This window comes from Dipodomys ordii, unplaced genomic scaffold, assembly GCF_000151885.1.
Source record: "Dipodomys ordii isolate 6190 unplaced genomic scaffold, Dord_2.0 Scaffold97, whole genome shotgun sequence".
Classification (NCBI taxonomy): domain Eukaryota; kingdom Metazoa; phylum Chordata; class Mammalia; order Rodentia; family Heteromyidae; genus Dipodomys; species Dipodomys ordii.
The window spans coordinates 1,939,731-1,953,843 of NW_012267313.1; the positions used below are offsets into that span (position 1 = coordinate 1,939,731).

Consider the following 14,113-nt stretch of genomic DNA (forward strand, 5'->3'; position numbering starts at 1 on the left):
TGTATTTGAGGACTTTATGTTTTGGAAAGATTCACAACTTTAGTACCTGAAGACATCCTAATCCAATTTCAATGTATAACAGATAGGTACAGAAATGTATATCATAATGCTTAATGACAAATACATGTAGAAATACAGCAGCTGCAGAACTAATATAAATGATTTGAAAAGATTTATAGTGAGCCACCAACTAGGACATTTTGGAGAGGATGAAAAAGGGATTTTGAAACATAAATATCACTAGCAGGTATTTTCAGACTTGAAGAATTTTAGAGCCAGAAAGAGCCACTGAAATCATTTAGCTAACCTTCTCATTTTACAGTGAGAGAAGAGGCCCTAATGTTAAGTCATCTGTTCAAGGTCACAAAGCCACTTACTAGTAAAGGCCAAGAATAGAATCTAGGTCTTCTCATTCCTGATGGGATGTCTTAAAGTTTAAAATTCCTAGCAGTTCAAGGGAAAGGAAGCAAACCTATGTTAGGACTGTTAGCTGAGAGAGAAAAGTGAGAGACTGATTCCTGGTTTTGTTAAATTTTGAATTCAGTTTTCTTTTATGTCCAAGTTGAGAGGTAGGACACTCTTATCTTTCAAGGATGACTAAGAGTCAGGCAGCAGAATATTTGTTTTGATTATTATTTAGAGAGGTTTTTGCTTTATACTAGTCTAAATTCTGGGTCAAAACACAAAGAAAAAACAATTCTAACAGCAGTTGAAAAAAGGTCAGGAGATAAAGCACATGGCCTTAGGCAGAATTCAAAGATTTTGTTTGTTTGTTGAATGATCCTGAAACATCACAAAACAGTCACATAATATTTTTTATACTATAATAACCCTGTCTACTATAAGACCAAATGGCTTCTAACTTCTGATATCATTTTAAAATTTATCCCTTCGGTACCATTTAATCATATTTAACAGTAAAAGGGATACTATGTTTCTATTTTTGTCTGAAAAAGATGGAAAAACCTATCCGAAAAGGGAATGACTTTTGAAAAACTATGTTCTTATTCACATTAAAGTTAAGAAGCTATTGTGGGTGATGAAGCTATTGAAGTAACAAATCCTAAAAGAATGCCCAGTCTTTAAAGATAGATGATCTCAATGGTGCAGCAGAATTCTTCAATCTTAATTATCTTGAATTTCTAAAGAAAATCTTGAGCATTTCAACTAACATTCCATTGAACAAACTTTAAGCATAGAGTGGTAACTCTATGCTAGGTTAGATGATGAGGATTTCAAGACATAATCCTCGTCCTGAAATAGACTGATAATCTTTAAAGTTTCCCTGAAATACAGTCTGCTGCATTAGTGATCACACATAGCCGATGTAGCCAAGACTTTGGAAAAAAGTTGTCAACAATTTTGGAGGGCCTCATCTGGTATATCTGTTTAGTGTAACCTTTTGCCCTAGTTGCACTTTGCAACCACCCAGAGATTTATATTTCAGATAAATATGAAAACGGCAACTTTCCCCATGTTGAGCTTTTTGAATCAGGCTGAACAGCAGTAAAGATATAGGCTTTTTTTAATTTTCATTTTTCTTTGTTTTAGGTCCTCGAATAGAATTTCAACAGCATGTTCATAAAATATAGTTTTGACACATCTGAGGCTCTGTCTTCGGGGATAAAATTATGAGGTACACCCAGAGTATTTACTATCCTTGGAAGTTTCAAATTTAGATTATTATGTGTCAGCAAATGCACTATTTTCTAAGTGCTGGATGTTTTTCCTGAGAATCATGGGGTTCTGGCTCTTTCTTCTATTTTGAGGGCTGATGACATGTCAACAGATATTTTCACAAAGCAGATCTGTCATGGGGCTTATGTACAGCCATTTCCAGATGGCAGAAGTATTCCAAAAGAACAGTTTTGAGCAATCCTTTCTTATAATGTATGAGTCCAGATTCTGAATAAAACAGTAACATATTTGAGAAATATGGGTTATTTAAAACTAGAGAGACCTTACGTATATTTTTCAAAGATGTTTTAGCTTCTCATTATATTCTTTACAGATTCATAAGCTAAGGATTGTTGATGATGATGACAATCAAATTTTAAAAAATAAGAAAAGGACAGTTAAATGGTTTGCTCTTTATTCAGTTACCAAAGTCTTGTGAATGCCTGTCTACCACAAGAGGGCGACCCTGAGTCATTTCTCACTGCTAGAAATTCTAGCAGTAAAGCATAGTGGAGAGGCCATTTACTATACAGGATGAGAAGGACACAAGGATTAAATTTATAATCCTCTAGAGAGTTACTGATCCTATATCTTCTACCAGAAATGTTAGCGTTATCAAAACTGGATGAGATCAGTATATTTCCACTAGTTGTATATTAAAATGTCAGTGATTGAGAAGTCAATTACTGGCTACACATACCTGGCGCCCCCCTCCATCACCCCTTCACACCTCCACACACCAAAACAACAACAACAACAAAAAGCCAGCACGTAGAAAGGACTGGAAGGGAAAAGTTTATATAGGTAGGCTTTGTTGGGAGTTTGGGAAATGTATCTGTTTCATTTATAGGGCACAGAGTGGGAAAAGGGAGGGAAGATCCAAATGAGAGCCAGTAAGAGTGGGTGCTAGATTTTTAGACACTTGAAACTCAAGTGAAAAGAATGTGGCATTTATTTGTGAGTTTACAATAAAAGATTGAGAGATAAGGGTACAAAAAAAGAGAGGTACAAAGCTGCAATGAATACTAATTAGTATATTCTATCAACTATGCTAATAATTTGAAGGAAACAATTTTAAAAAGAAAATTGAAAGAGGATGAGTAAAATCAACATAAACTCTATATATCTATGAATATAGAACAATGAAACTTGTTGAAATTGTTGGAAGTGGGAACAAAGGAGAGTAGAAGATGAGGAGAAATTGACTGAAATTCCTCTCCTTGTATATCTAGTATAAAATAATATGGAAAATAAAAAAGCAAAATTTCTGATCTAAGTTTTAAATATCTAGAGAGGAATTTGGATTAGACAACATTGCAAAAAAGTGCTAAGGCATAAGTCAATAAAATTATATGACCAGGGGAGGATTGAGTGGAGGGGGAGGGGGAGGCTGGGAAGGGATGTGAAGGGTAAACAAAGGAGGAGGCTGCAATGCTTTAAAAGAAATGTACGCATTATCCTGCCCATGTAATTGTAACCCCTCTGTACAGTATGTTCACAAAAAAATAAAATAAAATAAAAAAACAACCAAAAACAAAAACAACTATATGACCAATTTTGAAAAGGCTGAACAACTGCTTAAAAAACTTAAAAGAATAAAGAGATTATATATTCTTTTTTTGGGGGGGGGTCCAGTCGTGGGGCCTGAACTCGGCCTGGGAGCTGTCCCTCAGCTCTTCAGCTCAAGGCTAGCGCTCTACCACTGAGCCACCTTCCCAGCCCAGATTATATATTCTTATAGTGACTTTTTGAATGTCACGAAAGCTTGTGTCTTTTTCATAAGTTGGGTTTGGTCTCTACTCTGAAACACAGCTACAAGAAAACACAGACAGCTATGAACTAAAAACCGTTTATACTTGTTCATGAAACTAGATAATTGAGACTACAGATTTAAATTTACTAAACATAAATGTCTGAGATATATAAAAAAAATTAGAGCCCTTCAGGATAACACAGCCTGATGTTGATTTCTAGGTATTTTTTTATTTCAAAATTTGCTACTTGTATTCTTTTGTTCCAGCGGATTTTAACAGGACTTCTCTGAAAAGGGAACCTTGAAGTGTCTAAAAAATTATCCACATCTCAGCTACAGGTTAGAACTGCTAATAAATAAACACTACTTTGAATAGGTAGAACATGGACACATAGATATTTGTTCAGTAACAGACTAAGAACCTTTAGAGAGTCTATGATTCTGCATACTTTCAGAGCATTCACCATGGAATTGAAATAAAAGCCACCACTACCTCCCCTTCCCCTCACTGAGTAACCCAAAAGCACAGCTCAAAAGTATCTGAGACGCAGCAGCATCTGGGATGCTACTGTAGTGTTCCTTAAGGAACTGCTAAGGCTTCCCTCTCATGCTTAGGCCACCAAGCATTCTTACTTGGCAAGAGTTACTTTCCAAAACGCTACAAGTAGGCTAGTGAGAATATGAAGATATAGTCATAAAATATTAAGTTGTTATCAAAATGTATATGCAATTACCCCATCTATGATAAACCAGATCAAAATTCCAAGCAGATTCAAACTGGGCTATAACTGAAGGTAAAACAGCTAAGTTCCATGTATACTTAAAAAAATTATACCAAATCCTGTTACTTTAGTAAACTTTTCTTACTTTACTTACTTACTTACTTTACTTACTTACGTAAACTTTTCTTACATTGTAACACTATCCTCTACCCGTTTCTGTGGATATTTGGAGTGAAGACTAAGCTACCAAGCTGACATTCCAAACTTTACTGGCAGCTGCTTAAATAATAACATCCCACTTTGCCATAAAATTGAAGACTGGGGAATTTGAGCCAATACACATTCCAGGCTCAGCTTTTAATTTTCCTTTTTGTTAAAAGTTTCAGTATTTTACACTTAAAAATAACCAACAGAATCCCTCCCTTTTTTCTTAAATCCAGGCTAATTTAACAAAGACATGTTTCCTATGCCCAATAATGTGCAATGCAAGAGAGTTTTCTATAATAAGATTTGCTTTTTTGTGAGTTTATTTCCAGCGTGGTGTTTAAATCACCATAGCTTCAAAGGGTTTTTGTTTTGTTTTGTTTTTTATTTTTTATTTTTTTTGCTTTCTTGATGAAGTAAAGCTACCCGAGTGTTCTTTTAAAACTAGCTAAATAAAACAAAAGCAATACAAACAACAGAGTCAATGGGGAGAGAGGGGAAAGAGATGCTAGAGATTTCTCTTTGGATATCTTGGACACAGCCTGTTAAATTCTCAGTTCGAGGTTTTGTGGTATGAGAGTTGTATTGTAGCTGCTGAGGGCCCACAGGACAGACTCAAGGAACAGAGGGCAGTTAGTCAGGGAAAAAGTTATTTCATGCCTTATTGGCAGTTTGCTGAAATAACCTTTTACCCACTGGGCTCCAGCACGTTCCAGAGGTACAGGCAGGTCTGAGCACCCTGACCTGCAAGCATGTATTTTTATAGACCACAGTAGGAGCGAGAGAGAGAGAGAGAGACAGAGAGACAGAGACAGAAAGACAGAGAGAGAGAGACAGAGACAGACAGACAGACAGACAGAGACAGAGAGTCAGAGACAGACAGACTGTACATGTAGGAAACTGGCTACTCCATGGATAAATGGATAGGACCAAGTTGTAAGAACAAACCCTTCCTTACAATTGAATGGAACACATGTTGCCTAACAAAATTTGGAGCTGTCAGAGGCCTCCTAAGTCTGCGAGCAGCAGTCAGGTCAGTTGTGCTGCAGCCTACATTCTCTTCCCCAGTACTGTATACAGGTTGTCCATTTGTAGGTCTGGATGAGGTTTTAAAATTTTCCTTAAATTCTATAAAATCAATGCCTTAGAACTCACAAGTAAGGTTAGCACATTTGTTGTCAGGATGACAAGAGCTGACTTTCAAGAAGAGCTGAAGATGAGGCTGGTGTTTGATTAGTCTACACACTGCTTCTTCCTTACTAGGCCATAGGTCATGCTAAAGTGTATCACTCTGGTATATATTTGGGTCTCTTTGAAGAATGCCTATGGGAGTTATTGTAATAGAATATTAGATCCTCATCAGGCTTTAATTCAGTATGCCCCAACACCTGTACCTCTGAGTGTGCCTGACCCTGTATTCACAACTCTCCATCTTGTCTTTCCTTTCTCTTATTATTCTGATCTACTCAAACCTAGACAAGTGATGATCAAATAGTGGCTCTGCTGTATTCCTACCTACTTAGGAGATGAAAATTTGAAGGACCATGTTTCAAGACCAGCCTTAGCAGAAAACTTAAGACCACTATCGATCTCAGCTAGTAACTAGTTACTGCTGTGTACACCTGGCATCCTCACTACAGAAGAAGTTAAGATTAGGAAGACTGCTTTCAGATCAGCCCTAGTAAAATAGTTTGCAGACTCCATCCTAACCTAAAATGCTGAGTATGGTGGTGAACACATGTCTTTTCATTTACAACAGAAAACACAAATAAGAGACTTGCAGTTCAGGTCAGTTTGGGTACAAAAGCAAGACTCTATCTTAAAAGTAACAAGAATAAGGAGGCATGGCTCAAATAGTAGATTGACATCTACTATAAAAACCCTGAGTTCAAACTCCATAATTACCAACAAGAAAAAAAAGAAAGCACACACCAAGCTAAAGGCTTGGCGCATACTCCAAACCAAGATAAACAAATACTATGTTTGATACTAACACTCTCATTTTTCAACTGCTATGAATTTTTTAAAATTAATTCTCAAAGAGAAATGGATTTGTAAGAAAGATAAGACTATATATGTATCAGTGTTCTGCATATTACATTTCTGGAATTCAAAAGATCATTACATCAGGGGACCGGTGGCTCACACCTATAATCCTAGCTACTCAGGAGGCTAAGATCTAAGGATTGTGGTTCAAAGCCAGCCCAGGCAGGAAAGTCTTTGAGACTCTTATCTCCAATGAACCTCTAGAAAAACTCAAGTGGTGCTGTGGTTCAAGTGGCAGAACACTATCCTTGAGCTGAAGAGCTCAGTGACAGGGCCCAGGCCCAGAGTTCAAGCCCCAAGACCCAAACACAAAACAAACAAACAAACTAAAAAGATCATTACTAGCACCATTGTTTTGTTGTGGTGGTTGTCTTTATATTTTACTGGTACTGGGGTCTGAACTTAGAACTCAGGTTCTCATGTTTACTCAGGTTCTCATGAGCAGGTATGCTTACAGCTGAGCCTCTGGTCTTGCTTTAGGTTTTTAGTGTATGTGTCCATGTGCATGCAAGTGTGTGTGTGTGTGTGTGTGTGTGTGTGTGTGTGTGTGTGTGTATGCCAGTCCTGGGTCTTGAACTCAGGAACTGGGTGCTGTCCCTGAGAGTTTTTGCCCAAGGCTCGTGCTCTACCACTTGATCCACAGCCCCACTTCCAGCTTTTGGTGGTTAACTGGAGATAAGAGTCCCGTAGCCTTCACTGCTGAACCTGGCTCTGAGTCTGATCCTCAGAACTCAGCCTCCTGATTAATTTGGATTACATACATGAGCCACCAGCAGTTGGCTTTTGTTCCTATTTTGAGATGAGGTCTTTCCTCCCTCCTGCCTTGGTACATGCAATTCACCTATATTAAACTCCACCTATATTAAAGCCACAGCATCCAGTTCTTCATTAAGAAGGAATCTTCTGAACTTTTTTCTTCCTGAGATGTCCTTGAAATTTGATCCTAACACTCTCAGACTCTCAAGTAACAAGGATTAGAGGTGTAAAGCACCAGTACTTGGCTCCAATACCAACTTTAGTGAAAAAGCAAATGTCTTCTATGTACTATGGTTTTTGCTGAGGCCAAGATATTTCTTTATTACCGATTTTTTGATATGTGCTAACCAAAACATCTGAGTATCACAAGCATATGACTACAGTGCTGTGATTTCTCAATCTTGAGTGGCACAGGTGATTCCATGTTTCTGCTGGGTAAAATACCAACAAGACAGGCAGAAGACCTTTAGATATATAGTATCTGCTCAGGCTGCTTCAGTTGTGAGATGACAGAGAAGTAACTCCCTCTAAAACTATGCTTCTGATTTCAAGAAATTCTAAAGACTACTGTTTTCTCTGCTTGAGATGTTTTAAGAACCACATTTCTAGCATTTTTCTTGCTCTGAAGGCAGTTCTGAGGGGCAGACTATTAAGGAGGCTAGAACGCCATATAATAAACTGCATCACATAGTAAGTAAATGCAGAAAGAGCTGGTTTGATGAGAAGCTGGTTAACTAAAATAGCATGATTCAAAGCCTGATCCACACTCAGGCTTCTAAACACATGTCTACAGAGAGAACAGAGAGAACATTTTGGTTGGTTTCAAGGAGGGCCACATTTCATTTATTCATGTATTTTTGACAGGTAACCATTGGATGTTAAAATTACCTTGTTGGTAATGTATAAATCTATATCATGAATAGCAAAGGTACATATATCTAGATTTATAAAGGAAAGGTATAAATTATTCATTAATAGTCTGCAAGTATTTATTAATACAAGTGCAAACGAAGATTTAAAGAAAGAAGCAAAAATTAAAATACATAACGAAGACAGTCACATTTTCCTACCTGAAATATTTTCGTGCTCAGGCTTCTTATTAAATTTGGTTGTGATAAGATGAGTTGTGACTTTTTTTTTTTACAGAAATAAGCAGTCTTCAGTGTTTTTACAGCATTGATTACTACAGAAATTATACTTCTTTTACTTCTGGTCTTGAAGGATGAACAAAATAAAACAAACTGAAAACACTACAATGAATGGTAAATGATGAAAGATTTACAGTACAAAAAACAGCGTAAAAAGGAAGACAAGTTTAAATATTGTTGTGTACGAAAGCGATGAAAATAATACAAGAATGAGAATAAGCAAAATGATAGGCTGGAACATCTGGGAAGGTAAATGCAAAGACAAAGAGAAGAGTTAATTAATAACAATTTTTGACACATTCACATCACCTAATCTATTTATTTAATTTAAAATCAGGATTATTCCCTGAAGCCTTTATTAACAAAAATCTGAATTTAGTTCACAGTTCATCCATTCTGATTTTTATTTTTCCCCCTGAGGGCATACTTAAAACACACACACACACATGCTCAGAATACTAATAAGAAAACTGCAATCATTTACTATAATAGAAAAACTTTAACATTTCAAAATCCAATATGTTCCATCATAAAACTTTTTCTTTTCATAGCAAAGCAGAGCAACATGCAAGATAAATAAGCAATGAGCTAGCAGTTTTGCTAGTTGTGAGTCTAAAAGACAGGTAGTCTAATGTCATGCTTCTGCGCATAAACTGAATCTTAAGTATAAATGTTTTGCCAGTCGCCCATGGCTCACGTCTGTAATTCCACCTACTCAGGAAACTGAGATCTGAAGATCATTGTTTCAAGCCAGCCTGGGGCAGACAAGTCATGGGGACTCTTATTTCCAGTTAGCCAGCAAAAAGCCAGGAGTGGAGGCGTGGCTCATGTGGTAGAGTGCCAGCCCAAAAGCCAAGCGAGAATGCAAGGGAGAGTGCAAGGCCCTGAGGTTAAACCCCAGTGCGAAAAAATTAGTCTTGCGTGTCTTAAAAGCCATGCAAGCTGTTGTACTTCAGTGGGTTCTCCATTGGGTTAGACACCAGGCTTGCCACAAAAGACAGCCTTGCCTTTTGTTTCATAAATGTTGATGAATTTTGGTAAACAGTCTTTCAGAGGCCACCATACCTGGTGAGTGGCCCAGTTCCATTCATCCGGTGTGCCTCTACAGGTCAGGATGGAGGAAAAATGGTGATTTCCCCTGGTCTGGAATGCGTTATTACTAAGTCTGTGGGTTGGTGTTTTCTTAAAAAGCTATGGTGTGACACTCTTTAACCAGTCATGAGATTTTCCACTACAGAACGGACAGTGATTTTTCTCATGTTACTTTAACTTACGGAAGAGAGGTAGCTTGCATGTTGTGTATTTTTGATATAGATTTACGCACAGATCATGTCTCTTTGATAGTATTGTCTACATTTATCAGTAAGTATCCATCGATCGTGTTTCTTTATTTAGTAAAGCTGAAGCTCAGTTTGGATCTTGGCTCAAAAATCTCAAGTGAACACACTTGAAGATTGCTATTCAAGACTTTTTTTGGGGGGGAGGGGGACAGGCCAATCTGCAAAAGTAGATTTCCTAAGATAATAACATACAATGAAAAAAAGAGATAAATCCCTTAATCTTTGCATAGAAAAACAGGGTTGAGGGGTTCAATTTTTTTTTTGCCCTTAAAAGAAATAAAGGGGAGAGAGGTAGAAATGAGTGTTTGCAGGGGCGTTGGGAAACCCAACACAGACAGACAGACAGACTCTCTCTCTCTCTCTCTCTCTCTCTCTCTCTCTCCCTCTCTCTCTCTCTCAGGTGTGAAGTATTCTGGTGTGAAGGATTGTGGTGGAAAGAACACAGAAGCCCTAGCGGGGAGCTTGGATCCCCAGCAAGGCTGAGGGTCCGGAGGGGGGCGGGAAGGGAGGCCCTTCCCTAGGGCGGGGATGGGAACTCCAGACGTGGAGACGCCCCCCGAGGGACTGCAGCTCCGCGGGCCAGCCTCGCCATCGCCGTGGCGCGCAAAAGGCAGAACTGTACCTGACTCACGGATATGGGCTCCTCGGGGCCGCGCTCGTCGGCGGACTTGGGCACCTCGAGGCGGTCGATGAAGGTCTGCAGCTCCTTGCGGAAGGCCTTCATCTGCGCGTTGATCCGATAGAGCAGCTCATGCTCGCGGATGCGGCTGCCGTCGTCCTCCTCCTCCATCAGTCCGAACAGGTCCCCGTTGGCCACGTAGATGCGCGCCTCGGTGATGATGGTGCTCGTGTCGGCGATGAGCCGGTCGATGGTTTTGCCGAGGCGTTCGGCCTCGGAGCGGATGTCCTTCATCTGCTGCCGATCGGAGAAGCTCTTGGGCCAGGCGCCGGGCGCGGGGTAGAAGGAGCGGGTAGGGGTGAGGCAGCGGATGTTGCGCACCTCCTCCGAGTCGCTCTCGCCCCCGATGGGCCCCTCGCGCTTGCGGTGCGGCGGGCGGGAGTCGTCGTCGCTCTCCTTCTTGCCCGCGTCGCTCTCGGCGTCGCTGTCGCGGGGGCTGCCGCGGATGCCCAGGTGCGAGGCCAGGTCGTAGCGCTGCATGTTGGACATGAGCACGCGGTTCTCGTACTGCAGCTGCATGACCTTGCCGCTGAGCTCGTTGATCTGCAGGCGCGCCGCCTTCAGCTCCTCCTGCAGCGCCTCGCTCTTGGCGCTGTTGTCGTGGTGCCGCGCGCTGTCGTGGCTGCCGGACTTGTACTTGTACTTGTTCAGCTCGGCCGTGATGCGCTTGTTCTGCTCTTCCAGGTCGGCCACGTTCCGGCGCAGCAGCTCCGTCTCGTCCTCCACCAGCTGCAGGTGCTGCCGCAGCTCCGACAGCGACTCGCTCTGCTCCCTCATCAGAGGGTTGGCCGAGCCGTTGAAGTCATCGCCCCGCAGGTCGTCCAGCTCGGCCTTCAGCCCTCGGTTCTCCACCTCCAGTTCCACGATTTTCCGGCCCAGGATGTTGGCTTCTTCCTCCACCAACCTCAGCCGTAGTTTGAGCTCGGCCTCTCTGGTGCTGGGAGGTCCCCCGGCCTCCCCTTTGGGCAGAGGGCTGTCCAGATCGCCGTAAAAAGATCTGTACTTCTGAAGCTCGTGTTCGAATCTGTCCTTTTCTTTATCAATCTTGGCCATTTTCTTTCGCATCAAAGCAGCTTCCTCCTTCACGAACTGCAGCTGGCATTTCAGATCTTCATTGTCCTCCTCAAAAAGGGGAAATAAAGGGTAGGAGGTCATTGTTATGGAAATGAACACCACTAAGAAAAAAGAGACACCTGCAGAAAAAAAGAAACAGCATTTCTTTTTCTGGTCCTTAAGATTTCACCCCACATGGAGAAGTAGATGTTGTGTATTTTCTCCAAATCACTTACATTCTTTGACCAACAAGACATTACATCCCGGAAACAAAAGGAAAAAGAATATGAAAAGGAAAAAAAACACTTCAGCAATCACTATTCAGAGATTATTTTATGTTATAATCATGTATAAATGTTTGACAGTGTTTGACAGTGCTCCTTTTGTTTTGTTTTCAAATGATGTAAATTCCCTAATTGTAATAAACATGAAATCTAGTACTGTAAGGAAGATGATTAGAATGCATTTACTCGGCACTAATGTTCTCACAACGCTGAACAAATTTAATACTCAAAATAAACTTGTAAGTAGGTTTTACAGTTCCAGTTTGAAGCTGTTCAGTGACTTGTTCAAAGTTACATACCAAAAAAAAAAAAAAAGATAGCTAATAAATGGAAGAGAAAAAAGGATAAAATTTGAAATCATCCCATCGGAAACTAAGGCTCTTGATCACTCTGCTATACACGGAATAATCTTCCTCTATGGTCAGAGAAAATTATTTTATAGTTCATTAATAGGGAAGGCTTAAGACTGAAATGAAACATCCAAGGAGCAACGGTACGTTTTCCATTACTCCTGACTTCTGAAAGAGGATGCACTACCATCAGTGTGAAATGGATAGCTGATTCTTCTTGGAGAAAGGATAACGGAATAGACATGGTAGAAAGTCCTGTCCTTCATACTTAACACAGTCGTCAACTCCTAGTCATTAACTAAATGACAAATCTAAAGAAAAAATGAAAATATTTCCCTCTGAGAGCTTTTGTAGAAGCACATTAACTATGTCCCAGACATTTCCCAAGGGCAATTACTCAACTTCTGTTTTGAGTCTGTACTTTGGGGCATGTAACTTCTGTGGACTTTGGCTCCCTTGTTTATACTTACTTTGCATTTATTTATTTATTTATTATTTTGTAGGGTATAAGCTAGTGTCTTGTACATACTCAACAAACTATCATGAACTGAAGCTTTTCTCTTAAAAACAAAAACAAACAAAAATAATGGATAAAAGTCCTTTCCTTATCTAGCTCTGAGTTATCTTGTGTTTGAGAAGCAATCTAACAATGAAATAAAAGAAAGTGAGGAGAAAAATGAGTTTCTGCCACAAGTGTGATTCAGAACCTATGAGACAGAAGTAATGAGACAAATGTCCTATCCTTCCATCTATTAATGGAGAGCTGCTGGATATAAAGATCCCACAAGCTACATTCCTTCTTTCATGAAATACTTCTATCAACTATTTGAATAAGTGATTTATTTTTCCTTTTACAGAGAAGAGGTGTTTCTTAACACAGCAGAAAGCAAATTAGTAAGTGACAGAGCACAATCTGTATTCAGGTTAATTCCAAAGCTCATGTTCTCTGTACTGCATACATTGCCCTACAACTGAAGTAGAAAAAAAAAAAAAACCAGGGCAATGGGATTAATAGATTGTATTCTTTCTCCCTAGAACAGCAGTCACAGGAAAGAAGGAAACATTGCAGAGATTTTTTTTTAAAAGACAACAAAAAACACTTCAGTAGTACCTACAAAGGAGGGAAAAGGGAGTAGATCATAGGAAGATTTGTTATTAGATTCTCAGAGATGGAAATTGCCCTGCAAAAGACACGGGAACCAGGAAATATAATGGTTAAGATTACATCCACCAAGGGACCACAGATAACCCTGATTCTCTAAACTTAGTTGTCTCACTGGGCTGTATTGCTAATAGCAGGGACAGAGAACAAATAGGATTGGGTTTGGGGTAAAGGATATGAGGTTTAGGGTTTTAAAATGTTTCCCTTAAAATGGAGGAATGGAGTGGAAGCGTCTAGTAAGAAGCATGTCGAACCTCGGAGTCAACATAATGAAGATTATATCTTGAGGCATGAAGAGAACTCAGATATGCAGAGTACATGGGAATGAGATTCTTTTATGTGATGGGTGAAGCCATGGTAGTAGTTGCAGAGATGACTAAAGAGAAGTAAAGATTGTGTGGAAAGTGTAAGGTCACATAAGGCTACTAATTAGAAACAATATGTGAACTAGTAATGACCAACCATAAAATATGATTTTAGTTAGAAAGAATAAGTAGATTGAGTGTTATTGTAATAAATGTAATGTTTCCACCACCAAAAAAAAAAAGTTGGAATGTTCTCATTTGCTACAGTTTGAATCGAATATACTACAACTTGAATCTAACTAAAACAGTAGTGGTAAAATACAAGCTAAGGAGTGGAGCAGAATTATACTGGGCATTTTAAGCAAATAAAAGAGAAAATCCCTGACTTGTGTATGTATAAGCTCTCCTAATCAGATGCATGAAAACATGAAAGTTATTTTCAGGCTTGGGCAGAGTTTGCACGTAATAAAGGAGAATATGTAGCAAGATGATGACGGCACAGAAATTTATTGTACTTATTTGAAATGACATCTTTTCAAGATACAAACTATGTATACCAACTTGCTTTGCATCTTTATCTTAAAAAGAAAAACTGGCTACATTTGAAGCTAAGCACGGAAGCATAACTGTTGGG

At 39.5% G+C, this 14,113-nt stretch overlaps 1 protein-coding gene across 1 annotated transcript in view; it reads right to left on the reverse strand.

Moving 5' to 3' along the window:
* The window catches only part of Soga3 (SOGA family member 3), a 51,130-nt gene that overhangs the window by 8,368 nt on the left and 28,649 nt on the right, over nucleotides 1-14,113 (reverse strand). The window contains exons 5-6 of the mRNA XM_013026821.1: nucleotides 10,269-11,447; nucleotides 8,229-8,547 (exon numbers count right to left, since the gene is read on the reverse strand). Of these exons, the coding sequence (XP_012882275.1) occupies nucleotides 8,437-8,547; nucleotides 10,269-11,447 (1,290 nt within the window). The 3' untranslated portion in view covers nucleotides 8,229-8,436. The remainder of the gene's footprint in view (nucleotides 1-8,228; nucleotides 8,548-10,268; nucleotides 11,448-14,113) is intronic.